The sequence below is a fragment of the Sinocyclocheilus rhinocerous genome, unplaced genomic scaffold, assembly GCF_001515625.1.
Source record: "Sinocyclocheilus rhinocerous isolate Xijiao unplaced genomic scaffold, SAMN03320098_v1.1 scaffold475, whole genome shotgun sequence".
NCBI lineage: Eukaryota > Metazoa > Chordata > Actinopteri > Cypriniformes > Cyprinidae > Sinocyclocheilus > Sinocyclocheilus rhinocerous.
Genome location: NW_015646677.1, coordinates 1,011,163 through 1,027,949, shown reverse-complemented (window position 1 = coordinate 1,027,949; position 16,787 = coordinate 1,011,163). Strand labels below are relative to the sequence as shown.

Below are 16,787 nucleotides of genomic sequence, written 5' to 3'. Positions count from 1 at the left end.
TTAGTATTACTATTTAGGTTTATTATTATTTAGGTTTATTTTAAATTTTTATGTCACTTTTAGTTTACTTTTATTTTTATTTTTTTTCCAGTTGGCAATTTTAGTGCTTCAGTGTAAAATTGTCTCAGTTATTTGACAAGGCAACATTACTAATCTTAATTTAATTTTTTTGTCTTTTTGTTTTATTTCAGCTTTATTTCAAACAAAATTGTCAAAATATTTTTAGTAATTTTATTTTCCTTAATGATAATAACCCTGATTTGCATGTTCTTTTTTTATTTGGATTTTTAAAAAATGTAAATCATTTATTTATTGCAATTTTCATTTGTATTATTTATATGCTACTATAGTTTTTATTACTTTTTTGAATTAGCTTTATTTTAATAATTTTATTTTCATTTTTAGTAATTTAATGTTTTTTTATTTAAATAATATTATTTAGGTTTAATTTTTATTTCAGTTGTAGTTTTAATTTGAGCTTTTATTTATTTTTATTTATTTCCAGTTAGTAATTTTAGTGCTTCAACTTAAACTTCATTTAGTTGCAAAGGCAACATTTCACATTTTCGATTGAAGTTTTTTTTAATCTTTTTTCATCTATTTCATCTATTTTTTTAATCTATTTCAGCTTTATAAAAAATTTTGATAACGATTTGCATGTTCACAATTCTCTAATGCCAGTTAAAAGTCTCATGGCATGCAGGTAAACAAAAAATATTTCATTATTTTAACAGTATTTATTCATTTATTGCAATTTGTCATTTTTATGATTGAATTCATAATTAGCTTGCAAACCCAAGTTTAAGAAACCCTGACTTGCAGAAAAAGACGACGCTTATCATGAACGCTCATTCTGTGTGCTGCAGAGCTGCCGCGGACCAAAACGGAGTACGAGAACAGCCTGACGCTGAAGATGTTCCTCTTTCAGTTTGTGAACTATTACTCGTCCTGCTTCTACATCGCTTTCTTCAAAGGGAAGGTGGTGGGCTATCCGGGACGGCCCGTCTACTGGTTTGGTGCGTTCCGCAATGAGGAGGTGAGACTGTTCTGTGAGATGAAAAACTTGCATGAATTGATAAACAACTGTATTCCTTGAATGTAACATGGACAATGTTGTGTTCAGTGTGATCCTGGCGGCTGTCTGACTGAACTGACCACACAGCTGTCAATCATCATGACAGGAAAGGCTGTCTGGAACAACATACAGGAAGTCCTACTGCCGTGAGTTTCACACAGAAATCTCAAACTGATTGATGACATGCTGACATTATCACAGAAAACCATTCAACGTGTCGCTCAGTTTGTAAAAACAAACCAAATTCATGTTTATAGTAATGCAGTTAGAATAGACGTCTGTGGTGCAAGACGGTAATGTGATAAAATGACTCCTGTCATGACCTAGTAAAGCTTCTGAAAACGCTTAGGAGTGAGTGGAAATAATTTTCTGTGCTAATTGACATTCCGTTTAATTTTTAATAATTTTGTTATGTGCTTTTTTATTACTTTTTTGTATATACCGTATTGGCCCGAATATAAGACGACCCTGATTATAAGACGACCCCCCCTTTTTCCAGATGTACCTTTCGGAAAAAGGCTTTTTAAAAAACGCCTCAGTAAAAGACATTTTGTCTTCAATTATTTTCATATTGCATATTTTTTCTATTTTAATTTTTGTTTTGAAAGTATGGTAAAAACTGGTCAAATGTACCAACAATCACATTTAAAAAATATACACTTTTTGATATACCATAAAAAAAAAAACAGGTAGCCCATCTGAATTAGAACATTTAGGCTATCCATCTATTAGTAGCCTACCAAAATCTTATTAACAGTAGAAGTTAAATCTTACTGTAGTCTTCAAATCTGGGTACTGTCTTGCGTTTTAAAATCACAAAGGGAGTTTGGTCCCGTCAGGCTAACGTGACAGTCACGACTCGTGCAGCTGTAAGGTTTTCTTTTTCTTTTGTTTTTACTCGCGATCTTTACAACACGCATTACATTACGTATTTCATGGCACACTCGTTTTATGCGTATTTGGCGCCACCTAGTATTGTGGGTGTATTATTGACATGTCAAAGTCTAGACCCTGAATATAAGACGACCGCGTTTTTTCAGATGTATTTCCAAGAAAAAAACATTGTCTTATATTCGGGTCAATACGGTAACTGTTTAGGTTTAATTTTTATTTATTTATTTATTTACAGTTAGTGATTTAGTTTTTTCACTCAAACGTATTCCCTTTTTATTTTAATTCAGCTGTATTTCAATTAACAAAAATGTGTTATTATTTTTTTTAGTTTAATGAGACCCAATGTATAGTTTTAATTAATATTTTGCATTTGTTTTTATATTTTCTGTTTTAATTTTAAATTTTTAGTAATTTTGTTGCGTTATTATTAGTTAAACATCAGCACTGATCAAGGTTATTATAGTTTATTTGAAATAATATAAATGTTTTAAACTGAATTAACTAAAACATGAAAAACTAAAAACAAAACAACAACAAAATTATTAAACGAGAACTAAAATCAAAATGAAAAATCAAAATGAATTTGAAATATTAATAAAAGCTATTATAATATATCAATGATTCCAAAATATCACTGCCACTGATTAGTAACAGACTTAAAACCGCAGCGATTAATAACCAGTGGTGTTTCTAGGTGGGTGAAGAATCTGATATTTCGTCATTGCACCCAGGTGGGTTCAGAAAAAGTGATTCCTCGCTGGGAACAGGACTATCAACTCCAGCCGATAGGAAAGCTTGGCTTGTTTTATGAATATCTGGAGATGGGTGAGACTTTACACACACCTGAACCATGAGATGCTGCTGTATATTAACACATTTGTCTGAAAATTATAGTTCATGCCAAATTGAAAATTTGCTGTTAATTTTCTCACCCTCAAGCCATCCAAGATGTAGGTGACTTTTTTTCTTCAGTACAATAGTAAAGAAGATTTCTAGCTGAAACTGTGGTCCTTGGTGATTCATAAAATGCAAGTCAATGGCTACCGACACTTTGAGAGTCAAAAAAGCAAATACAGGCAAAACAAAATGAATACCCATAGCTCCTGATGATATATTGAGGTCTTATGAAGAGAAATTATCATTGTGTGCAAGAAACTGAACATTATTTACAACATTATTACCTGTAATCCAAAACCTCAGACAAACAGGGAAATCTGATTCTGGTTCTGGTTCAAATAACTGATTCATCAGTTTGTTTACATAATCACACGTAACATATACTAATTATATTATTAAAGCACCCAATAATGATGTGAAACGTGGATGTTTTGCATGTCTAAAGCATAGAAAAGCGAATAAACTTGTCTTCATCAGCTCACCTTTTTACATAATGAGAAACCATAAAAACGTTCATTTGGCCCTTTCATTAAATTGCTTGGTTTACGCATGCACATATCAGCAACTCATCGGTCTTCGGTTTCGGAACTGTTTCCTCAGTTCAGTGACTATTGGAGGAACTGGAGCACTGAATCAGTTCATTCATTATAGGATCAGATATGCCGCTATTTTGGCTCATTTCGAGTTAGAGTGACTGTCAGGCATCTGAAAGTGAGTTTAGATTGAGTAACTTGTAGATCTGTGCTGCTCGAGCCGCGAACTGTTTCAGACGATTCAGTCGGATTTAAAGAACTGGTTCATTCAGTTCACTAAAAAAAACTGGTTCAAAAGAATGATTCGTTTGTGAACCGGACAAAACTCTGGACCGTTTGCCTGAGGCTCTGGATTACAGGTAGTAATGCTGTAAATAATGTTCAGTTTCTTGCACAAACTGATCGTTTCGCTTCATAAGACCTTAAAATATCATGAGGAGTCACAGGGATTAATTGTGTTGCCTGTATGTGCTTTTTTGACTCTCAGAGTGCTGGTAGCCATTGACCTGCATTTTATGAATCACCAAAGACAGCGATTTTAGCAAAAAATCACCTAAAAATATGCTAAAGTCACCTTGACTTAAGGGGGAGTAAATTAACAACACATGTTCATTTTTTGGTGAACTACCCTTTAATATTTTTTTTGGTGTGTTTGCAGTAATCCAGTTTGGTTTTGTGACTCTGTTTGTGGCGTCCTTCCCGTTGGCTCCTCTCCTGGCACTGTTTAACAACCTGTGTGAAATCCGCGTGGACGCCTGGAAGTTCACGACTCAGTCTCGGCGGGTCGTTCCAGAAAAGGCCCAAGACATCGGCGCCTGGCAGCCCATCCTGCAGGGGGTGGCGATTCTAGCGGTGGCCACAAATGTGGGTTGAGAGGAAGTCATTGTTTTTGCATCTTGTGTAACTGAGGTCACATTCACTCACTGTGGGTGCTTCCTCTCCAGGCTGCCATCATTGCCTTTACCTCTGACATGATCCCTCGGCTGGTTTACTACTGGGCGATTTCTGTCAGCCCTCATTCAGATGGATCTAACCACACCATGACGGGCTTCATCAACAGCTCGCTGTCTGTCTTCAACATTGCAGACTTCAATGGCAACAGCAGTCCTATTGTTGACACACCGTACTGGTTCAACAACATCACCACATGCCGGTGAGCTGGTAAAACATAACCAGTTGTAACTGCACTAAAATGCTTTCAGTTTATCCTTTTATAAGCTTGCCACTTTTGCAAGCATTCTACTGCATGTTTATTTGGGAATGACGATTTAATACACAGCATGCATATGTATTTAGAAAAGTGAAAAGAGAGTATTATAAGAGACTTGCAACACCTGTATGTTTGTTTCATTTTTAAAAACTACCCACAAGACTTTGATAGTTTCGCGTAGAAAATAGCAAAAGCTTGTCTAATAATATGGCAGGTGGCAAGAGATGTTCAAGAAAGATTGATCTGTGGTTTTTGAGTTCAGTGAAAATTTACTTAAAACCAAAACATGTTTTACAACCCGATTACACAGGAAAAAAAATTAACAAAGATCTTTTTAGTTCTGTGGAAAAGCATCTACTGGTATGATTACTGAATAATCCGTGCAGTTTTTAGTGAGACCCAGTGTTGTTTTAGTGTAATATTAATAAATATATTTAATTACTTTTTATATTTTATTTAACGTTTTAGTAAGTATATTGTGCTTTTTACATTTATTCATTTTTTCAATGTCTATATACTTTTTATTACTTTTTATTTTAGTTTTAGTTATTTTAGTCCAACAAGTTACACTAAATAAAAATGAGAAATGTTTAATTTTGTAATATTTGATTTATTATTTAGGGGTTTATCTTTTTAAGGTGATTTATTTAAAGAATATAATGAATGTAGTTCAAGTTTATCATTTAAACATTATTCATATAGAAGAATCTTTATTTTTTTGTACTTCTAGTTAAGAGTATTAGTTTGGATTCTTTAAATTATGTTTAATATTTTGGCAATACTTTACAACAAGGTTATATTTGCTAACATTTGCTAACTGTATTAGTTAACATGAACTAACAATGAAAAATACTTCTAAAGCATTTATTCATCTTAGTTTTAACATTTAACATTATTAAAATCAAAAGCTGTGTCTGTATATATATATATATATACACACAACAAAGTATAGTTACATTTTTATTAATTAACATTTAACAAAGATTAATAAATCTCGATAATCTAAGATAATGTTAATGCATTAATTAATGCTAACAAAAGGAGCTTTATTGTAAAGTGTTACCAATATATATATATATTAATTTTTAATTCACAAAACATTTTGAATAATTTTTATTTATTTATTTTTTAAACAAAACAGCATTGTTATATAAAGATCAGTTGTTGTTGTTGATTTTTAACTATGACTCGTGTATTAATTGACTCTTCTTATGTTTCAGGTATCGTGATTTCAGGAATCCTCCCGGTCATCCTAATCAATATGAGTACAGTATACATTATTGGCACGTTATTGCTGCCAAACTGGCTTTTATGATTGTGGTTGAGGTAAGTGACTAGATGTGATACCACTAATGATAACTCAATAATACATGTTTGTTCTGTTGTTGTAAATATGCGGTTTTCTTCTCCTCGCAGCACATTGTTTATTTCACCAAGTTCATGCTGTCCTACATGATCCCAGACGTGCCGGAAGCTCTGAAGGAGCAGATCAAACGGGAGCGTTACCTGACGCAGGTCATCCTGCACGAAACCAACATCAAACACTTCAAGGAGCTCATGAAGCCCGTCGCTGACAATCTGCAGGACGAGATTGAGGAACCAGAGTTGGATCTGAGACTGTGAAGCCTTAAAATGCCAACTCGTGTCAAACCTGAAACGACATCAGTTACCGTCCTTCACCTTAATGCCTGAACCGCACCCCATCTCAGACTCCAATTCAGTCTTAAACCTCAAACAAACACGGCCAAGAATTTTTGCATAGTCATTTTCATTTTAACAGACACTTCTCATGCTGAGTGCTGTTTAATATGCTCATGGTATCTGGATGAAGTGATTCACTTGCTACAGATAAAACAGGAGCAGGATCTTTAACCACTAAGTTTAATATTTTCAGAAATTGCTCTTTAAGGGTGAGAAACATCATTATAAGCTTCAGTTTGTTGCAGACGGCCACTAAAAATGATCAGCCTTGGTTCTGACAATCCATTCAATGCATATTGTTACATATTATATTTTTTCAAAACCAGATATGTGATCTCAAACCACTTTTTATTCAACTAATGCGCATAATCTAGTATAAAACAATGAAAGGTATTTTTATTTGAAGTATTATGCTGACAAATCAAGTTTTTTGTGGAGTTTATAGAAAATAAATAAAATAAACAGAGCACTTAATGTTTTTTAAATAACCTATACTAACAAAAAATGTAATACCATGTTTTTTGGACATGTACCATGGTATTTGTATAACTATGAAAGTGATGTTTATAATTAAGGTTTATTATGGTAATATGGTATTACCTTGGATAACATCATTGTACCATGGTACTGTCACACATGATAGTGTAAGCATAAGATGGCATAAATTAAGTTTTTTATTAATATTATTTTAGTCCAGCTAACATTTCAATCATGCTCTGTATGTGAATATTACCGTTTTTTTGTTACCAATTTGTACAATACGATGTTTACATATATATACATACGTATATTTGCACATATTGACCACAACATTTTTATATAAAAAATAAATGGTTGATGATGTACAATATTGACTGTTTACATAATTTCAGCAAACATGCATTATTTTACTATCCTTCTATCTATATTACAACTTAACACAGTAAACGTAAAATACACGGTAAACATGGTTATACATTAAGATATTAACTGTGTGTGTGTGTTACATTAAATTAGTTTTTATTTTTGCATTTTATGTTTTACAATTTTAGTAATTTGTTTTGATCATTTCAGGATTTTTTAAATATATTTTTTTATATAATTGTATTAATTTTTTGTTTCAGTTTTAGTTATTTTAGTACATCAGGTTAAACTAAATGAAGAAGATGATAAATCAACTAACTGAAATAAAATACGTTTGCATTTTATATAGAAGAACTGCAGTATTGATAATAGGTAAGAACTTTATTGTCACTGTACATGTACAATGAAACTCTGGTGGAGCAACCTCCAGGTGCATTCTTGATACATACAAATAATTGATGTACCATGTATATATGATACACTAAAGACTCATAATGTCTTACTCAGCTTACAGCTCTAGCACGTTTTATTTCTGTGGCTCGGCGCAGGTGTGACGTCATCAGGGCGCGTCGCGGTGACGACTGCAGGTCGAGGAATCCCCGTGTGTTGTTTTATCTTCGTAAATCTGTACGAATAAAGCATGAGCTCTCAAATAACGTGTGTCGGATGGGTGAAGCGCGGAGTCGCCAAAGAAACGCCGGATAAAGTGAGTCTGTCACGTTATTGTGTTTATATCATGTTTCTGTGGAATCGCACACGTGTTTGAACTTTAACTCGAATGAAATCATCGTTACAGGTTGAGTTGAGCAAAGAAGAGCTGCAACGCATCATATCGGAGACTAAAGAGGAGCTAGGGTGAGATTTGAATTGCTCACTACTGTTTTATAGCAGACACGAGTTAAAACGCGTTAGATTTTATTTTTTTTTTACTTTAAACCGCATAAACACATTTCATTACACCAAATACACAAAATAATGTTCTTTTTAGCAGCATCCTATGACCCCTTTAAAGCTGGTTATCAGTAAAAACAATAATATCGCCAGTCTTTGAGACCAGCCCATCTAGTGTGATCATGTCTGTAGGTTAATTTTATTAAACTTCTGATTTATCCAGGGATCCTGGTGATGGTGAGGAGGAGGAGGAGGTTGATGAAGGTGTGGTCAGTGGTCTGGATGTCAGTGAAGAGGCATCAGCTGTTCCGTCTGCTAGTGAAGAAATAAAAGAGGAGAAAGATGATGATGAGGAAGAGGTTGATGAGCTTGCAGAGTACGGACTGGACAATTATGATGAAGACATCGGTATGTCATCCCTAATTGATTGATGATCTGGCTTCAACTCATGACGTGTTTACATTTTTGAACCTTAAAGCATAACAGTCACTCATTGATCACTCAACCAATGGGGTGAGTTTAGGGCGGGGCTATCTGTTCGCCTGACCAATAGAATGCAGCAGTCCGCCCCTTTTTTTTTTTTTTGCGTCGCTGGTTCAGTATGTATTTTTTTCATTCATTTGAATTTTATAAGCCAAAACAACCAGCTACCAGGTGAATCACAATAGTACAAAGTTGGATTTGAAGCAAAAACGTTTTTGAAAATCGGACAAAAAGACAAAGACTTTAACGTCTTTATTGAGGGAAAAAACAACAATCACATGAAACATTTCTAATGACAGAGAATTAAAAAGGATGGAGAAATCTATAATTATACATTTAAACTTAATTGTGTGTATATATAGAAACAATATATTTTACATTTATTGCTGCGCTTCATGTGAGTGGGCGGAGCTCAACACTTCTTTGGCTTGCTGTGACTCTCTGATTGGTGGAATTTTCTTCACAGCATTATGGGTAATGTAGTTTTTCACCAGGGATTCCACTGTTAAGCATGGTTATTTAAAAGAGGAGAAAGATGATGATGAGGAAGAGGTTGATGAGCTTGCAGAGTACGGACTGGACAATTATGATGAAGACATCGGTATGTCATCCCTAATTGATTGATGATCTGGCTTCAACTCATGACGTGTTTACATTTTTGAACCTTAAAGCATAACAGTCACTCATTGATCACTCAACCAATGGGGTGAGTTTAGGGCGGGGCTATCTGTTCGCCTGACCAATAGAATGCAGCAGTCCGCCCCTTTTTTTTTTTTTTGCGTCGCTGGTTCAGTATGTATTTTTTTCATTCATTTGAATTTTATAAGCCAAAACAACCAGCTACCAGGTGAATCACAATAGTACAAAGTTGGATTTGAAGCAAAAACGTTTTTGAAAATCGGACAAAAAGACAAAGACTTTAACGTCTTTATTGAGGGAAAAAACAACAATCACATGAAACATTTCTAATGACAGAGAATTAAAAAGGATGGAGAAATCTATAATTATACATTTAAACTTAATTGTGTGTATATATAGAAACAATATATTTTACATTTATTGCTGCTTCATGTGAGTGGGCGGAGCTCAACACTTCTTTGGCTTGCTGTGACTCTCTGATTGGTGGATTTTTCTTCACAGCATTATGGGTAATGTAGTTTTTCACCAGGGATTCCACTGTTAAGCATGGTTATTTAAAAAATAAGTAGAAATAACGTGGGCTGATGGCTTTAACAAAAGAATATGCTATTTATTAACAGCCTCTGAGCTCAAAGTAGAGCTGTGTTTAACAGTTTTGAAGATATTGTTAAAAATCAATTCACCAAGGGAGAAAATAAATGGCATTTTTACTTCCAGAACCTGATTATTGCTCTCTGTAGCAGACAGAGGGGATTTAAGAAACCTGATTGACATTTGATGATAATGAAGATGGTGCAGATACTCACTTTTTGCTTTTTCTTCTCTTCTGCAGCTACGTCAAATCTTGGAGATAGTCTGGCAGGACTGACAGTGTTTGGCACCAATGAAGAGGATCCATACATCACCATCAAAGACACAGTGAGACACACTAAACCTGAAAAATATGACATTTTCTAGTTTATCTGATGGATCTGTGTCCGTCTGACCTGCGGTGTGTTCTGTAGGATCAGTACGAGCGGGAGGATTTTCAGATTAAACCCACCGATAACCTGATTCTAGCTGGACGGGCTGAGAAAGACTGCTGTAACCTGGAGGTTTACGGTAAGCAGTGTTAATGAGATACTATATAAACCTGCTGTGGACTGAAGAGCTCGTCTGATGTTGATGTTGGTTGATTGTTTGTGTGTGTTGTCAGTGTTTAACTCCCAGGAAGACTCTCTGTATGTGCATCATGACATCCTGCTGCCCGCATATCCGCTCTGTGTGGAGTGGCTGAACTTTGACCCCAGTCCAGAGGAAGGACAAGGTGAACATTTGAATTTCAGTCATCAGATATTTATGTAAATATTTTGTGTAGTAGGAAAATTTACTTAAGCGTTTAAAGGATACAGAAAGAAAGGGGATTAGATGGTTTTCAAAATTGAAAGCAAAGCATGGAAGCTGCTGTATCATAATCAATAATCTTAATCAACCCATATTGATTTCTGTGATATTCTGCCAATATCTTGGATAGTAGATGGCTGATATTAGGGAAGATATATGAAATCACAGTACTTTAAAGACAGTATAAAAAAAAACACATGCATAATTGCTGAAATTTATATTTATTTTAAATAATATTTACTAAATTAGAAATAAATAATCTGAAAATTAATTCTATAATATTATTAGGACTTGATTAAAAAAAAACGAATCTGTAAAATAGGAAGATTTATACTTTAGATGGCAACATTTTGTTTCTGTAATCCTATTATAGTATTTTTCACAAATAAAGAAATAGTTAAAAACATGTAAAGGAATTAAATACCAGTGCACTCAGTAATCTGCTACATGTGTGTGCAATGGGAAAGTTTGTGAAATTAAATCTTTATTAGATATTCAATACCTTATATGATATGAATGCATATTTGCCCAATGCGTAAAACTCTCGGACATATTTTAAAGATTCTGTGCCGCGAACTTTAAATATGTCACATACTTTTGAGAATCCAGCGTTTAGTTGATCCTGATAAGCGCTCGTAGTCACAGTTGTAAACACGGCGGCTTTCTTCTTTCGTGAGGGGGATTGGCGCCACCGTATCTTTGTTTCCAGGCGGAACGTTAAAGAACGCGACACACATCTCCCGGAAATCCTGTATAATTCAACCAATCCGATGACGACTTCGAAACTCCTGAAGTGTTTCCACTTTTATGTGCCATATGCATCAGACGTTCAGCCAACGGTCCGTGGAGTGACGTCTGAGGCTGAGACTACTCAGGTGCTGACAGCGCTGTCAAAATAAAAGTCCTGCTTCTGACTTGTCGGCCAATGCCGAAAAATGAAATATTATATATTAACCTTGGCAATATATCGGTTGACTACAGTATTTTTTTTCTTTCTATTTTTTTAATAAGATTTGAGGTTTTTAATTATCTAATTTCTCTCTTTTTTATTCTTTTTCATTTGTTCTTGTTATTTTATTTTGTTATTAATGTTGCTTAATTAAAACTAAAACCACAAAAAAATTTTTTACTTTAATTAAAATAAACACTAAAATAAAAGACTGAAAAAACGTAATCTTATTTTATTTCAGTGAGCTGCAAAGGCAGCATTTCTGACTTTGATGCAGGGTTTGTTGCTGTGCTGCAGGGAATTACGCGGCTGTAGGGAGCATGACGCCTGTGATTGACGTCTGGGATCTGGATGTAGTGGACTGTTTGGAGCCGGCCTTCTCACTCGGCAGCAAGAAGAAGAAGAAGAAGAAGAAGAAGGCGGCGGCGGCAAAGAAGGTGCTTGTACTCAAGTCGCTTAAATGGCTCAACCTCAATTTTGGTATTTTGTGGTGTTGAATGCTGCACTGTAAGGGTCATGATGGTAGATGTTTGAGTGATTTCTTGGTTCAGAAGTGTAATGTGTTTGTGTTTTGAAGGCTGCTGAAGCCGTCGACGGACACACGGATGCTGTGCTGGATCTGTCCTGGAACAGACTGGTCAGGTGAGACCGCCGAGCGTTTCTGAAGAGCAGATGTTTTCCTTCATGCCTTCATTCGTCGGAGTCTGATGAGTGTTTCTGGTGCAGGAATGTTCTAGCGAGCGCGTCTGCGGATGAGTCGGTGATCCTGTGGGATATGGAGAAGGGAAAACCAGCGGCGACCCTCACAAAACACACAGATAAGGTACGGATTGAAAGAAGGCCCTTCTGCTTACCAAGGGCTGTGTTTATTTGATCAAAAATACAGAAAAATTGTGAAATGTTTTTACAAATTCAAATAACCGTTTTCTTCTGTGTGAATATATAGTAAATTGTAATATATTCCTGTGATTGAAGCTGAATTTTCAGCATCATTACTCCAGTCTTCAGAAACCTTGATAAAGCTTTTAAAGATTTTTTGAAAGGGAGTTGCTTAATACATTTCGATCTGATTTCCTATCGCAGGTTCAGACGCTGAATTTCCACCCGTTTGAGGCTCAAACTCTCATCAGCGGATCATATGACAAGTAGGTCATGATGTAGAAAACGACTTGTCCAATCAGAGCGCAGCACGACTGAGGCTGACCAATCAGAGTGTTGTGTGTCGCAGGTCTGTGATCCTGTACGACTGCCGCAGTCCAGACGACAGCCATCGGATCTGGCGCTTCAGCGGACAGGTGGAGCGCGTCGTTTGGGATCATTTCTCTCCGTGCCACTTCCTGGTGAGCGGCCGAGCCGTTTGGTGGATTTTCTCTGAACTCTGACCTGTGATGTGAATAATCAGTGATGTGTGTTGCAGGCGAGTACAGAGGACGGCTTCGTTTATTGTCTGGACGCTCGTTCAGATAAACCTGTGTTCACGCTCCGAGCTCACGATGGAGAAGTTTCAGGTCAGTCGCACTCGCACATATTCATTACTTGAATAAAATAAAACTGAAAAAAAAATTAAGCTTACTTTATTTCAGTTAGTTGCCACGGCAACATTTCTAATTTTTGTTTAGTTGAACTATTTCACTTCAAGTGCTAAAATAACTCAAAACTATATCAAATAAAATACAAATTAAAAACCATGTAGACAAATTTCAAACATACATTCATATAAAAATAACAAAAAATGCTAAACAAAATTGCTAAAATTTGACTTAAAATGAAAAACTTAATAAAACTAATAAAACAATTCATAATAAAATAAAAATTAAAAATGTTATTAAAACTATAATAGTATATCAGTGATACTAAAATAATGCCATCTTTGTTAAATAAAACTAATACCATAAAAAAGTTACTTGAAATAAAATACATTTAAACTAAAAATAAAATAAATATATATATATATATATTTTTTAATTCAGTTAGTTTCCAAGGCAACATTTCTCATTTATTAGTTAAACTTGAAATAAAATAACTAAAACTAAAACTGAAAAAAAAAAAAACATGTAGACATATATAAAAAATTATAATAAAACAAATGGGGAAAAACACAGCAAAATTAATAAAACATTAAGTAAAATTGAAATGAAAACAGGAAATATAAAAACTATTTCCAAATATTGATTACAGACTATAATAGTATATCAATTACATACTAAAATAACTCCTAAAATAGTCTCAGATCAGGGTTATTATAGTTAATAAAACTACATAAAACATTTTCATTACTTAAAGTAAAATAAAACATTTAAAAATGCTTATTTTATTTTAATTATCTGTCAATTATAAAACATATATGTAATAATGGGTTACACTTTATTTTAAGGTTACAGTGTAATTCTACATTTATTATATTACAGTGTAATTCTACATTTAAGGACTGAGTAATATTAATGAACTACGTGTACTTACTATATGATTAGGATTAGGGTTTGGTTTAGGGTGACTTTAATTATGTAATTACGCATAAATTATTGATATTATAATAGTAAGAACATGTAACGTGTAACAAGGACACCTTAAAATAAAGTGTTACCTAATAATATATCTGATAGTAAAATAACAAAAAAAATTTTTTTGAAGGAAAAAAAAATATTTCAGCTTATTTTATTTCATTTCAAATGATCATTTGATTTTAGTTGATGTACTAAAATAACTAAAACTAAAATAACAATTAATATCGGACAAAATTACAAACTAATAGAAATGACAAAAACACACAAAAAATGACCAAAACCTTAAACTGAACTTAAAATGAAAACAACATATTAATTATTCTGTAATAATATTAATAAAAACTATAATAGTGTATCAATAATAATAATAAAATAACACTCTCTGATGATAATAACCGTCGTGATGTTTTCTCAGGGATGGATCTGAGCAGTCAGATTCGCGGCTGTCTGGTCACGTCTTCAGCAGACAAACACGTGAAGATCTGGGACATCATGGGAGACAAACCCACCCTGATCCACTCCAGAGACATGAAGATGGTGCGTATCTGACACACGAGCGTCTGACCAGTGAACGCGGCTTTATAACGCACCTCTATTTCTATTTCTCTGTCAGGGCGTTGTGTTCTGCGGATCCTGTTGTCCAGATCTGCCGTTCGTCTGTGCGTTTGGAGGACAGAGGGATGGGCTGCGCGTCTGGGACATCAGCGACGTCGCTGCAGGTGTGAATCTCAATAAGAACATGAGGATCTGTGTGTGTGTGTGTGTGTGTGTGTGTGTGTTGTTAACTGTAATCTGTCGTATCTCCAGTCGCGGAGGCTTTCAGCAGCCGGGAACGTTTGGTGGCGAATACAGTATCCGGAGTGTCCGGCGGTGTCATGGACGTCTCATAACCACCTGCATAATCTGAGGCTGAATCATCGACTCACAGAAGACTGAGAAACATGGATCAGTGCTTCATAATGAATAATATGAACAGCATCTCTCAATATACAGAACAGACTTATCTTCTGAAATTATATCTTCTGATGTATATGTGCTGATATCAGAACTTTGCTGTCTTTGACAAATGTTTGAAGCCACTTTCCTTTGAGGGAATCTCAATGATGATTGAAATTTCTCTGCATACTTATTTTTTTTAGGAAGTGTATAAATAATTATGATGAATAATTTCCGATATAAAACTATGGAATCCAAGGCATTTGTCTTACTCTGTATTTCAAAATTATTTCTTGTCACCATTTAACGATTCCGAACTGATCAGTTCTGAAAAAACAAACGCTTTAATGTTTTCATAAATGATTGTTGAATAAAACGATCTCTACGGCGGTGTTTCGCTGCCCTCCAGTGGCGCATTGCAGTACTGCTGGTGTTGATACGTTTATTTTTTGCGACTTTAAATATTATCTTTCATAAATGTTAGAGAAAAATAATTGGCTACATGATTTTATTTTATCCTAATGAATACATCTTATTTTATCCATGATTTTATTTTATCTTTTTGAATAAAACGATCTCTATGTTGGGGTTTCGGTGCCCTCCAGTGGTATAAATGTTAGAGAAAAATAATTGGCTACATGATTTTATTTTATCCTAATGAATACATCTTATTTTATCCATGATTTTATTTTATCTTTGAATAAAACGATCTCTATGTTGGGGTTTCGGTGCCCTCCAGTGGCGTACTGCGGTACTGCTGGTGATAATTTTTTTTGTTTGTTTTTTTTCCTTTTAAAATATGATCTATCTTAAATGTTTGTGAAAACGAATTGGCTTCATGATTTTGTTTTATCCTAATGATTCAATTTTATTTTATCCATGATTTTATTTGATCCTTTTGATGTAAAACGATCTCTATATGCGGTTTCGCTGCCCTCCAGTGGCGTATGGCGGTACTGCTGGTGGTGATAAGTTTATTTTTTTCCCCCTTTAAAATATTATCTTTCATAGATGTTAGTAAAAACTAATTGGCTTCATGATTTTATTTTATCCTAATGATTCAATTTTATTTGATCCATGATTTTATTTTATCCTTTTGAATAAAGCGATCCCTATGGCGGTGTTTCACTGCCCTCCAGTGGCATATGGCGGTACTGCTGGTGTTGATACGGTTGTTTGTGAAAACGAATTGGCTTCATGATTTTGTTTTATCCTAATGATTCAATTTTATTTGATCCATGATTTTATTTGATCCTTTTGATGTAAAACGATCTCTATGTGCGGTTTCGCTGCCCTCCAGTGGCGTATGGCGGTACTGCTGGTGGTGATACGGTTATTTTTTTTGCTCCTTTAAAATACTATCTTTCGTAAATGTTAGTGAAAACGAATTGGCTTTGTGATTTATTTTATCTTAATGCTCTGTGATAATCCATGTAATATAGTAATGTTGGGAAATTGGAACCGCAACTGGATATTTATGCCGCCAGAGGGCGCTCCATGCATTGCAAAGTTAATACATTATAATAAATAGATTAATAATAACAATGAATACCACATATCTTAAAGAAAGAAAAATATCTAAATTTCATTAAAGTCATAGTGGAGTTTAATTTTATTAAAATTATATATTTTATTTTTCTAAAGGTGGTTTGTATCATGTGTTACGCTTCCTCCTAGTGGGGCTGCGAGGTACTGCAAGACACCAATTTATTTTATCTGTAAATAATTGTTAATATTATTTATTGATTGATTGATTTTATTAGTTTATTTATTTTGCCGGTGTTTACTATGACTATGTTTTTTATCGATTAAATAAAGCAATGGGACCTGAACGGCCAACGGCGCGGAT

At 34.3% G+C, this 16,787-nt stretch overlaps 2 protein-coding genes across 4 annotated transcripts in view; both read left to right on the top strand.

The window, feature by feature from the left end:
• The window catches only part of LOC107707987 (anoctamin-6-like), an 18,826-nt gene extending 11,675 nt beyond the window's left edge, over positions 1 to 7,151 (top strand). For both annotated transcript variants that reach the window (XM_016512119.1, XM_016512120.1), the window contains exons 14-20: positions 867 to 1,036; positions 1,124 to 1,221; positions 2,664 to 2,794; positions 4,058 to 4,263; positions 4,344 to 4,552; positions 5,830 to 5,935; positions 6,026 to 7,151. In XM_016512119.1, the coding sequence (XP_016367605.1) occupies positions 867 to 1,036; positions 1,124 to 1,221; positions 2,664 to 2,794; positions 4,058 to 4,263; positions 4,344 to 4,552; positions 5,830 to 5,935; positions 6,026 to 6,232 (1,127 nt within the window). In that variant the 3' untranslated portion in view covers positions 6,233 to 7,151. The remainder of the gene's footprint in view (positions 1 to 866; positions 1,037 to 1,123; positions 1,222 to 2,663; positions 2,795 to 4,057; positions 4,264 to 4,343; positions 4,553 to 5,829; positions 5,936 to 6,025) is intronic.
• Positions 7,152 to 7,672: 521 nt separating this feature from the next.
• LOC107707994 (periodic tryptophan protein 1 homolog) lies at positions 7,673 to 15,516 on the top strand. Of its 2 annotated transcripts, XM_016512130.1 has the most exons (16): positions 7,673 to 7,859; positions 7,950 to 8,008; positions 8,268 to 8,386; positions 9,063 to 9,128; positions 9,999 to 10,084; positions 10,171 to 10,267; positions 10,362 to 10,472; positions 11,796 to 11,935; positions 12,076 to 12,140; positions 12,225 to 12,321; positions 12,582 to 12,643; positions 12,727 to 12,838; positions 12,916 to 13,006; positions 14,418 to 14,539; positions 14,616 to 14,721; positions 14,810 to 15,516. In XM_016512130.1, exons 1-16 carry the CDS (start codon positions 7,794 to 7,796, stop codon positions 14,890 to 14,892), a joined length of 1,482 nt encoding a protein of 493 aa, XP_016367616.1. In that variant the 5' UTR covers positions 7,673 to 7,793; the 3' UTR covers positions 14,893 to 15,516. The 2 variants fall into 2 exon arrangements, with proteins under 2 accessions (XP_016367616.1, XP_016367618.1); XM_016512132.1 differs by lacking the exon at positions 9,063 to 9,128 and having other exon boundaries at positions 8,268 to 8,452; positions 14,810 to 15,515.
• The last annotated feature ends 1,271 nt before the right edge of the window (positions 15,517 to 16,787 follow it).